The sequence below is a fragment of the Phialemonium atrogriseum genome (genome assembly GCF_030411735.1).
Source record: "Phialemonium atrogriseum strain 8032-3 unplaced genomic scaffold QBC33scaffold_54, whole genome shotgun sequence".
Taxonomy (NCBI): Eukaryota; Fungi; Ascomycota; class Sordariomycetes; order Cephalothecales; family Cephalothecaceae; genus Phialemonium; species Phialemonium atrogriseum.
Genome location: NW_026848191.1, coordinates 50,481 through 61,381, shown reverse-complemented (window position 1 = coordinate 61,381; position 10,901 = coordinate 50,481). Strand labels below are relative to the sequence as shown.

General features: G+C 56.8%; 6 protein-coding genes across 6 annotated transcripts; 3 read left to right on the top strand and 3 right to left on the bottom strand.

The window, feature by feature from the left end:
* Positions 1 to 658: 658 nt before the first annotated feature.
* On the bottom strand, positions 659 to 2,188 carry QBC33DRAFT_462674 (general substrate transporter; the record flags this gene model as incomplete). The annotated part of the gene is made up of 1 exon (XM_060425084.1): positions 659 to 2,188. One exon carries the CDS (start codon positions 2,186 to 2,188, stop codon positions 659 to 661), a length of 1,530 nt encoding a protein of 509 aa, XP_060278029.1.
* A 736-nt stretch (positions 2,189 to 2,924) lies between these two features.
* On the top strand, positions 2,925 to 4,023 carry QBC33DRAFT_603844 (uncharacterized protein; the record flags this gene model as incomplete). The annotated part of the gene is made up of 3 exons (XM_060432221.1): positions 2,925 to 3,278; positions 3,334 to 3,707; positions 3,774 to 4,023. Coding segments are annotated over 3 exons (978 nt in total), but the record flags the coding sequence as incomplete, so codon positions are not given.
* Positions 4,024 to 4,046: 23 nt separating this feature from the next.
* On the bottom strand, positions 4,047 to 5,879 carry QBC33DRAFT_603842 (uncharacterized protein; the record flags this gene model as incomplete). The annotated part of the gene is made up of 1 exon (XM_060432220.1): positions 4,047 to 5,879. One exon carries the CDS (start codon positions 5,877 to 5,879, stop codon positions 4,047 to 4,049), a length of 1,833 nt encoding a protein of 610 aa, XP_060278027.1.
* Positions 5,880 to 6,255: 376 nt separating this feature from the next.
* On the top strand, positions 6,256 to 7,320 carry QBC33DRAFT_564407 (alcohol dehydrogenase GroES-like domain-containing protein; the record flags this gene model as incomplete). The annotated part of the gene is made up of 1 exon (XM_060430376.1): positions 6,256 to 7,320. One exon carries the CDS (start codon positions 6,256 to 6,258, stop codon positions 7,318 to 7,320), a length of 1,065 nt encoding a protein of 354 aa, XP_060278026.1.
* Positions 7,321 to 7,578: 258 nt separating this feature from the next.
* QBC33DRAFT_502251 (uncharacterized protein) lies at positions 7,579 to 8,610 on the bottom strand (the record flags this gene model as incomplete). Its single annotated transcript, XM_060425720.1, has 1 exon — positions 7,579 to 8,610. One exon carries the CDS (start codon positions 8,608 to 8,610, stop codon positions 7,579 to 7,581), a length of 1,032 nt encoding a protein of 343 aa, XP_060278025.1.
* A 553-nt stretch (positions 8,611 to 9,163) lies between these two features.
* QBC33DRAFT_564405 (Aldehyde/histidinol dehydrogenase) lies at positions 9,164 to 10,642 on the top strand (the record flags this gene model as incomplete). Its single annotated transcript, XM_060430375.1, has 1 exon — positions 9,164 to 10,642. One exon carries the CDS (start codon positions 9,164 to 9,166, stop codon positions 10,640 to 10,642), a length of 1,479 nt encoding a protein of 492 aa, XP_060278024.1.
* Between the last annotated feature and the right edge of the window lie 259 nt (positions 10,643 to 10,901).

The window sequence follows — 10,901 nt, the reverse complement described above, 5'->3', positions numbered from 1 at the left end:
AGAAGGAAGGGAAGAGCTTTTCCTATCCATCCACAGTGGTAAGCTTGTAGATAAAAGGAGCTCGTGAAACTGGGGAGCGACATATATGGGCAGGAATCTAGTGTGAAGTTAGCAAATCCATGACGAGTGGACTTTAGCAAGTGTAATACGGAACTCACATCGCAAGCACAGCCTATTGTAGAATTCAACGTCAACCATGTCACAGCAATCAGACAATTTGGCGAAGGGTATTACCAGGATATCTTGGCACAGGCCGGTCTGTTAGCTTCCAACGGGCTAGATGCTGGAAAACGTGTGTGGGTAACAATACATGCCTGTTCTCAAACTATGTACCACCGTGGCTAAGCACGTCGGAGTGCCGAAGTACGTGATCTCGGTGCTCATGCAAATGAGGGCAAGCCAGATAGGCGTTAAGGCTACGGTCGGAGGGTCCCGGACGTGCAGTCCCCGCTATGCAAGTGCGGCCTAGAAGACAAGACGCCATTCCACCTCGTGATGGAGTGCCGGGGACTGAGAAACAAAGGTTTGGAGCCGCAGAGACGGCTCGTTGACAAGTACGGTCGTTGACCTCTCTAGCTCAGTTCGAGAAGAGCAACCTCTCCGCGATCAATCGGGAATGGCATGGTGTATCACTCACTATCTACGCCTAATTACATCCTCAGGGGTCTTGTGTCGCTTTCTCGTCCATCCCCACCTCCAGGACCTCCTTTCCATCCCCATTTGGGATATGCTCGGCGTTATATAGCTGGGCCTGCAGGTGAGCCCTATGCGCTGGTTTTGCAAAGACCAAATCAATCTCCTCCAGGGTGAGCCCCTTGGTCTCCTTGACACAAAACCAGACAAATATCACCTGAATGACGTTGAAAACGCAGAACAGCAGATAGAACTTCCATCCCGAATTCGTGATCCCGATCGGACCGACTTTGACGATGACGAATGTCATGAGCCATTCCATGCCAACGGCGAGTGAGGTCCCGATGTGCCTGACGTGCAGGGGGGTCACTTCCGGGGCATACATCCAGGGAACGATGCACCAAGACGCCCCAAAGCTGAACTCAAACAAGAAAATGAAGGCGACGGCCATGGTCAAGGATTTCTCGGTGTAGATGGCCAGACCTATGGTGTAGAGGATCATGCATATGGATGTGCAGGTCGCACCGACGAGCAATACCGGACGCCGGCCAAACCTCTCCACGGTATAGATGGATGTTAAAGACCCTCCCCAGAAGACGAGACTCAGGCCCCCGGACAGCAAACTGGCCTGATATTGTGTCTTGCCCAGGTTATGGATGAAGATGTACGACGCATAGTAGGCGACAAGGTTGATGCCGCCGAGTTGTTGAAGAAACTGGATGATGACCCCAATCCAGATGCGCCAGGAAGTATTGATCGGAGAGTCGTCGAAGAAGATATTCTTCAGGCGGAACTCTGTCTCCTTCTCCATCCTCAGTGCTTCCAGGACTTCTGCCCTGCGGGTGAGGACGGCAGGGTCATGGACTGGGACTTGCAGAATGCGGGCCATAACGTCATCAGCGTCATCAAGATGGCCGTTCGAGTATAGCCATCGGGGAGACTCTGGGAGCAGGGGAATGGTGCAGAGTGCGCCAATGATAAACACGACTTGGAAGGCCAAAGGCAACCTCCATACCACCGATCCCGTCAGGTTATTCGTTGTGCCGTAGTCGAACCAATACGCCAGCGACAGGCCCAAGAGAACGATGGAGAGCTGGACGGCGACGAGGGCACCTCTATGAGCAGCTTGTGCACATTCGGAGACCCAGATGGGTATGAAAGACGTCTCCATGCCCGTGCCAATGCCTGCAATTACCCGGCCGGCAATCATCATGGGAGTTCCATTGGCACCTGCCTGGATGCTTGCTCCGAGGATAAGAATAAAGCCACCAATGACTATATATGTCCGTCGGCCCAACATCTGGCCCGCGGTCGCACAGATGAGGCACCCCACCAGACAGCCGATGTTGTAGATTGCCGTAACAGTTCCCTGCGTGTTGGCGTCGCTGGCGGCAATGTGGAGAGCGTCGAGGAGTTGTGGCGTAGCTATGAGACCTCCGAGAACGCCTTGGTCATAGCCAAAGAGCATAAATGTCATGGCCGAGCAAAGCGTAACCCCAAGCTGAAGCCACTTTCCACTAATCGTGGAACAGTAGCCTTTGTAAAACGAACCCATCTTCTAATACTGTCATAGTCGTATATATGTTAGCTCAAGTTTGATTGCTGATTATCGAACAAAAGGACATATCTAGTTACGTTAAGCAACTTCGTACCTACTTGGAGATGATAATACACCTCTCCTTCCCCCCCAATTAAAAAAAAAAAAAGCGAAGAGGTGAAGAGGTGGGTGAAGAGTCGATGTCCAACTTGGCGTCTAATGACTAAGCCGGATTTGGATTCGAGACCTGGAAAGGAGATATCCAAGGCAATTGGATGCTGATGGATATAAAAAACTTGGCATATGTGTTTGGTAGCTATCAAAATCCAGAGACAGGAATCCCATTAAGCTACATAGGGCTACATAGTACATAAAGTTTGGGTTACTGGTATAATTACAACGCAAAATCCTCGGACCGAGGGTACTCGGAATTAGGTCCATTCGGCGGATGTATGTGCATGTACATGTACATGTACATAGTAGTTACTGATATCAGATCTGCCGAACACAGGGGTACTCGGGATTCCATTAAGTGGATCCTAAGTACTCGGAACAAACGCTAGTTGAGCGGTCTTTGAATGAATCATGCGCACTAGACGGTCATTGCTATATGCCATGGCTTACACGCTGCCAAAAGCTGAACTATTTGTTCGCGTCACAAGTATCCTCTTTGCTCGACAGTCCGTTTTATTATCGTCCTAGATGCAACAATTGAAAACCTAAAAGAATGACTGGCATCGAAAACCAAAGCCATGTTCCGGATTTCGACTCTCTGAAACATGTCGAAGGGGCTGGCTACAAGGGATGTGCCTGGGGCGTCTTCGATAGACCGGGCCAAAAAGACGAGCTCGGGACGTTGAATCTGATAACCCCAGCTCTGGTGGCCAGAGCTGCCAAGGAAGAGATAATTGACGGTGACAGACTATCCCTCGACTGGGGACTCGAGAAGCTCCAATTTCCCGCCTTTGGACGCAAGCTCCCCGAGCACAAGCTCATTGACCTGGTGCCACTTCTCGACTTTTGCGGACACGACGAGCAGATATCCTTCAGCCCGCAGACAGGCTCCCATTGGAACACACCGTTGCATGTCGCACTTCAATCGTGGGAAGTCTAATTTAGTCTGGGGCTGATGTCTGAAAAGGGAACGCCGGCTAATCTCAAAGCCTCAAAGGTCAAAACAATACTACAACGGGTTGAGACACGACGATTTCAAGGCCAGGAATGAATTGAACCACGGCATTCGCAATGTGCATAAACAAGGAGGCATCTGTGGACGAGGTGTATTGCTTGACTGGGCAGCGTGGGCGGAGAAGCATGGCAAGGAGCGTGATCCACTGCTGAGAAGGCGAATCCCGGTGACGGAGTTGGAGGCCGTGGCAAAAGCTCAAAACGTTGTCTTTAGAGCTGGTGATATCTTGTGTATTCGATTGGGCTTTACCGCGTGGTACAACGATGCCAGCCAAACCGACCGCAAGAGGGTCGCCGCCGAAGGGACAGAGTTCCTGGGAATAGAGGCAAACGAGGAATCCTTCAGATGGTCTAGACCTAAGCCCTTCCCCCCCACCCGATATGCTGTGCAGTATTAGCTGATGATGATTTCAAGGCATTGGAACAACCATTTTGCCGCCGTCGCGACAGACAGTTTAACTTACGAAGCATGGCCACCGTCAACTCCAAACCTCCACGAATACTTGCTGGCAATGTGGGGATCCATGATTGGAAAGCTGTGGGACTTGGAGGAATTGGCGAATCTCTGTGCAAAGAAGAAAAGGTGGACATTCTTCTTGGCCAGCGCGCCACTGAATGTAGATTCCGGGATAACTTCGCCGGCGAATGTTTTGGCTCTTTTCTAATTCGAGCGCTCTGCTTTTCACTATTATATGGTGCCCCTGGCTACAAACTTTTGCGGCAACTCCACAACGCGGGCGCGTACAAACTCAACCATTGACTTGGCCAGCCCATCCAATCGATCGGTATTGCAGACACCCCCGCCCAGAATCCCCCTGCAAAGCGCATGTACCGCCAGCAGCCCCGGGAACTCGACCCGCTCCAGACTCGTCAACAATTTGGCCTCGTCGCCCAGCAGGTAAGTGAGCCTCTCGAGAGACAAGAAGGTGCGCAACCACTCGAATTCGTCCTCGTGACGGACAAAGAGGCCAATGTTGGCGTTGCCGCCCTTGTCACCCGAGCGTCCCATGACGATTGCGCCAAGAGGCAACAGGACAGTCGGACCCCACCTCGCAGCCTCATATGGCTGAGGGCTGTCGTAGGAGGCGGATGGAACTGGGCCAGTGACCTCTCGATGGTTCGCCACGTGTAGCGTGTTGCCATCCAAGAATGAACAGCTGATGTTGAGCTCGGACTCGTCCATCCTCGATGGCCAGTAGTCCATGTACATCTTTGGCATGGTGTTGCGCAGGTCTAGCGCGCGGTGGAAGCCGGGATATGTGCCCATGCTTAGGCCCTCGACCAAGGCAGCGAGACCGTTAGGCGGGAAGTCCTCTTCCCTCGCCGCCTGGGCAAAGATGCGCATGGTTGCGGTGGCCTCGAGCTCGGTCCTCGGGTTCTCGATTGGCTGTCCGATATGTTGGAAAGACAAGACGTCGAACTTGATCTGCGGCTGGCCCGCGAGCCAGTGTCGAGCCAGTTTCTCGAACATCTGAAATTTGACCTTGTAATCAAGCCCCGTAGCAAATGCAAAGGCTTCGGCCTGGTAGCCGCCGACGGCGAAGACTGCGACTTTAGCTGTGTTTGGAGGTGCAAGGCCTTTGGCTCCAGAGACGCGAACGCGGTCTTGACCAACTTCTTCGACAACAACGTCGTGCAGGTCGGCCTGCACGTCGGGACAGAGATACATGTTGCCCTGGATCTCGTACAAGATCTGTGCCGTCACAGTCTGCCTGGTCACGATGCCATTCTCGGCCGGGTTCTTGGTGACGATGAACGAGCCGTCGGCGGACACCTCGGCTACCGGGAACGACAAGTCGGTACTCTTGTCGACGATGGACTTGAATCCGGAGAAATTGCCGCCGGTGACGTACATGGAGCACTCGATGACATGGCCACAGAGAAAGCTGTTGGCCAATGAGCTGTACTGGTCTTCTTCCCAGCCGTGCCACCATGCCGCCAGGGCGACAACAGCAGAGGCGTCGGTTGCTCGACCGGTGACCACAACATCGGCGCCGTTCCGGAGGGCCGCCACGATCGGCCACGCTCCGATATACGCATTGACGCCACAGACGGCGCCCCGTTGCGAGGAGCTGGTGAGGTCCTTGGCGGTGTCGAAATGCTTGAAGGGCTTGCGCTTGTTCAGGTCCTCGAACCGATCCAGCACATCGTCTCCGGAGACATAGGCGAACTTCAGATGGCCATGGCCGTGCTGTCTGGCAATCTTCTGCAGCGACTCGGCGCACCCGCGCGGGCTCAGACAGCCGGCATTGGTGATGAATTTCTGCTTTCGGTCCACCATGGTGTCCACGGCCATGTCGAACGCAGTCAGGACGCTCTTGACAAAGTAGTCGTCGCCGTCGGTCCGCCCACTCCGCCGATCCCTATAGCGTGCCTCGGCGGACCATCCGATGGTCAGTTCCGAGAGCCAGTCGCCGAAGAGGGCGTCAGGCGCCGGGTCTGCTCTGGCCTGTCGCAAACAAGCGTCTTTTCTATCGCCGGCCCACCCGCTGACATTGGCGATCCGAATTGGTCGTGACATTTTGGAGGCTGGGGTTGGGCACAGAGTAGTTTGGCAAGCGCGAATGCATCCGATCTATGGCAACATAGTATTGTTGGGGGCCCTATATCATTATGTCTGTTCTCATAGCGTCATGTTTATACGTACGTACTGCACGTTTTCTGCCGAGAATTCCCCGGCCGCTGGCCTCGTGTTGATGATATTGGACCGAGGCCCTGGGCTTCTCGGAGATTCACTTCCTAGCTAGTCTCTGTGAATAATGAATCTCCCCCGTGACTCCGCACCCCACACGCCATAAATCGAGGGGATCTGCCGCTAAAAACGGAAACAATGCAAAGGAGCTTCACTCCGGGCATATTCGTATCTCTAAAACCCGACTAATAAATCCGCTTTCACAATGACCGGCAAAACAAAGTCCAACACCATGCTCGCCGCCGTGCTCACGAACCCGGGCGAAAACTTCAGCCTCCAGATCGTCGAAAAGCCGAAACCCTCGCCGGCCGACGACGAGATCCTCGTCCGGCTCAACGTCACGGGGCTCTGCCACTCGGACCTGCACCTGATGCTGGCGGACTGGTCCGACTTCCGCACAACCAGCCAGACGGTCGGGCACGAGGGCGCCGGCGTGGTGGAGGAGGTGGGCGCCAAGGTGACGGGGTGGAAGGTCGGCGACCGGGCCGGCGTCAAGCCCATCTCGCACGTGTGCCACGCCTGCACGGCCTGCATGGACGGCAAGGAGATGTTCTGCCCCGCGGCCAGGTTCACGGGCATCAACATGGACGGCACCTACCAGCAGTACATCGCCGTGCCGGCGGCGTACGCCTCGCGCATCCCCGACGGCGTCGACGACTTCGACGCCGCGCCCATCATGTGCTCCGGCACGACGGCGTATCATTCCCTGCGGGCGAGCGGGCTCGTCGTCGGCCAGTGGGCCGTCTTCCCGGGCGCCGGCGGCGGCGTCGGCCACATGGCGTTGCAGATGGCGAGGGCCATGGGCCTGCGGTGCGTGGCAATCGATGGCGGGGAGGACAAGAGGGGATTGTGCTTGGGGCTCGGGGCGGAGGAGTACGTCGATTTCACAAAGGACGACGTGGTCGCCCGCGTCAAGGACATCACGGGTGGAGGTGCACACGGCGTGATAGTGACGGCGTCCCACCCGAGCAGCTACACGCAGGCGATGGAGCTGGTCCGCGTGGGCGGGATAGTCATGTGTCTGTCGATGCCGACTTCTGGCAAGGTCATTGCCGGCGCGGACCCAACCACCATGTGCGGGATGGGCTTGACGGTCAAGGGGACCATGGTCGGGACCTTGGGGGATTGTGCGGGAGCGCTTGACCTTGCCGCACGCGGACTGCTTCGTCCGAGGGTGACCAAGTTCAAGATGAGCGAGATCCCGCAGGCGGTGGATATGCTCCGGCGTGGTGAAATTGCGGGTAGGGCCGTGGTCGACCTTTGGGCGTAGTCCATTCTTTTCTCTCTCTCTCCCTCCTGTTCTTGGCCAGACGAGATAGTATCGACTGAGAATAGACTGAGAATATTGAACAGTTCAGAACAAGAAGTTGTTCAGAGCAAGAAGTGTACAAGGGTCACTTCCAAACGCAGACATGACTAGGTATAATAATTTGTCACATAATAATATGTTTCGAGTTTGAGGGGACTAGCTAAATTAACTACGTAGTGAAACCAAGAGATCAAATAAATTATAATATCCTCCAGCAAATCACGTCGTGGCACCACCATCGACCAGAAGATCCGTGCCCGTGACAAAGCTGGCCGCATCGCTACAGAGAAAGACGGCAGGAGCCTTCAACTCATCCGGCCTCTCCATGCGGCCGAGCGGCGACGCCGCATTCCACCTCTCCACCTTCTCCGGCGTGGCGATCTCGACAGCCAGCTTCGTCTGCACGTAGCCGGGCGACAGCGAATTGATCCTGATCCCATACTGGCCCAGCTCGATGGCCACCTGCTTGACCAGCCCGCGCACCGCGCACTTGGTCATGATGTAGACGCTCCCCAGCTGGCCGCGTAGAGCGCGGTGCGATGCGATGGACGCGATGACGAGTAACGATCCGCCGGTGCCCTGGGAGATCATCTGCTTGGCCGCCTGCTGCACCGTGTTGAAGACGCCGTTTATATTCACCTGGGTCTGCAGAGCCAGCTCCTCCTGCGGCACGTCGACGAAAGCCGTTTCCCGAATGAGGCCGGCGGCTGCGACGCAGATGTCGACGCGGTTGAAGTCCGATATGACGGCTTTGTAAGAAGCGGCGACAGAGTCGGGGGAGGAGACATCGGTCTTGTAGTACTTGGTCTGCGGGCAAGCCTTCAAGATGGGCGCGAACTCCGCTGCGACAGGCTCGTCCAAGATGTCGAAGATGGCCGGGATGGCGCCCGCTTCGGCCAGTCCGAGGGCGATCTGTGCTCCAATGCCCCGTGCCCCGCCCGTCACCACGGCGATCTTGCCCCGGCACGATGCGAGACGTTCCTGTGTGCCGGACAGGTCCACCGGCTGCACCCAGCTGGCCGAGTCGGGCTTAAGGAGAGTGCTCTCCCTCCTTTTCGTAAAATGGCCGCTGTTGCCACCTGTGGCTGCAGCTGCTGCCGCCCTGCCGGGTTGCCTGCATGGTCCGATGACTGCTGTGGCCGGGCGCAGGCTTGAGTAGCGTTTGCGGAGGTGTACGGGGACGCGAGGAGGAACAGGAAGAGGTGTCCGCAAGGAACGAAGGACGGGCGGCGCACATCCGAAGCGCTGCATCTTGATATGGGCAGGATAAAGGTGTTGAACAAGAAGAGCTCAGGAGCGTTCTAATGTTCAACGATCAGGCCCAGTAGCGAAGTGCAGTGGCGAGAAAGTGATGCTAGTTGCAGATCTCAGAAGAAGAAGAAAAAAAAAGAAAAAAAGAAAAAAGACACGACCGACCCCGTCTGGGATTCCCCTATGCCTGTGCAAAAGTCCGAGCCTGGACTCACCAGAAGCTGCCAGCAAAATTTCCCGGAGGAGCTGGCGCCCAGTGCCCCCGCGGAGTCGCAGCTTGAAGAACCTCGGCCGGAGATGCTAGGAGAGGCGCACAATTCCGGGGGATTTTGGCCAGCCACCGCGCCACAAAAACAAGCGGGCCCGCAGCCACGCGGATATTTCTAACTCAACTACCTATTGCGTCGTGGGTGCATATCTTGAAAAGGTCACTTGTGGGATTGTGCATGTGCGTGCTCGTGCTTGTGCTCTTAGATCAAACATTGTCTAACCCGACCCCCTCCCTTCCATATCGATCGTATCACTCATCCTATCCTGGTTTAGTTATTCCATCATGCCTACTACACTCCCCCCCAATAGCCCGTTTTACCGATTCAGCACGTCCATCGAGACGCGTTGTTTCATCAACAACACGTTCGTCGAGACCGCGGACAAATTCCCCATCTACAACCCGAGCACCGAAGAGCTATCGGCGCAGGTGAGCCAAGCGGGCGTCAACGAGGTCGATGCCGCCGTCGACGCCGCCGAGAAGGCCTTCCCAGCATGGTCAGAGCTCTCTGCCGATGCGCGCGGGGCCTGTCTGCGGCGGCTTGCCGAGCTGATGGTCGAGTCGGTGGACGAGCTGGCCTACCTCGAGGCCATCAGCATGGGCAAGGTGGCGGCACACTACCCAGGAGAGGTGCGGTGGGCGGCGGCGCTGCTGCAGTACTTCGCCGGGCTGGCCACGGAGCTGCACGGCGAGACGAGCCTGTCGACGGCCGGCATGCTGAATCTGACGCTGCGCCAGCCGTACGGCGTGTGCGGCGCCATCATCCCGTGGAACGGCCCGCTGGCGGCCTTTGCCATGAAGGTCGGCCCGGCGCTCGCGGCGGGCAACACGCTGGTGCTGAAGCCGTCGGAGAAGTCCCCGCTGACGGCGCTGTGTGTGGCCAAGCTGATCCCCAAGGCCGGCTTCCCCCCAGGCGTGCTGAGCATCCTCCCGGGCTTCGGGGCGGTGACAGGCGCGGCCATTGCGTCGCACATGCGGATCCGCAAGCTGGCCTTCACGGGCAGCACGCGGACGGGCCGCATCGTCAAGCAGCTCGCGGCCAAGTCCAACCTCAAGCACGTCACGCTGGAGCTCGGCGGCAAATCGCCGTGCATCGTCTTCGAGGACGCCGACCTCGCAGCCGCGGCAGAGGCGGCCGCGCTCTCCATCGCCGGCAACTCCGGGCAGCTGTGCTACGCCAGCTCGCGAGTGTACGTGCAGGCGTCGATCGCCGACCGCTTCGTCGAGGCGTACACGGCCGCGTTCCGGAAGGCCATGGGCAAGGTGGGCGATGCGCTGGATCCGGACACCACGCACGCGCCGCAGGCCGATGCGGCGCAATTCCAGTCGGTCATGGGCTTCATCGAGGCGGCGCGGACGCAGGGGCTGGAGCCCATCGCCGGAGGGCGGCGCGTGGGCGAAAGGGGCTACTTCATCGAGCCGACCGTGTTTCTGGACCCGGGCGAGGGCTCGCAGATCAACCGCGAGGAGATCTTTGGGCCCGTTGCCGTTGTCAACACGTTCGAGACCGAGGAGGAGGCGCTGCAACGGGCCAACGACACCGAGTACGGGCTCTACTCGTCCATCTTCACCAACGACCTCAAGCGGGTGTTGCGCTTCGCCAAGGGCTTGGAGGCGGGCATGGTGGGCGTCAACTGCACTTCTCCCACGGCGCCGTTTGACATGCCATTTGGTGGCTTCAAGCAAAGTGGCGAGGGCAGGGAGTTTTCGTTTAAGTCATTGGACTCATGGACAGAGACCAAGACGGTCATGATGAAGATGTAGGGCGTAAATTAGCCAACAGTGCTGCTTGCTTGCTCGCTGGAAATTTTATACAGTTATTAATTGAAAAGGGCGATCGCCTCATCATTTTCTCGTATCGGACAGAGAAACTTCTGCTCTGTGCATATAATTTGACCAAGAACCCGTTCGCCGTCCAACCTCTAATTAGAGTAGTGTGAGATGTCCCTCAGATGGACTGGTTTAGGAAGTTGGCCCGCCAGCCACAACAGGGAGCAGCCCAGAATCAGGATCAGAATCCGGA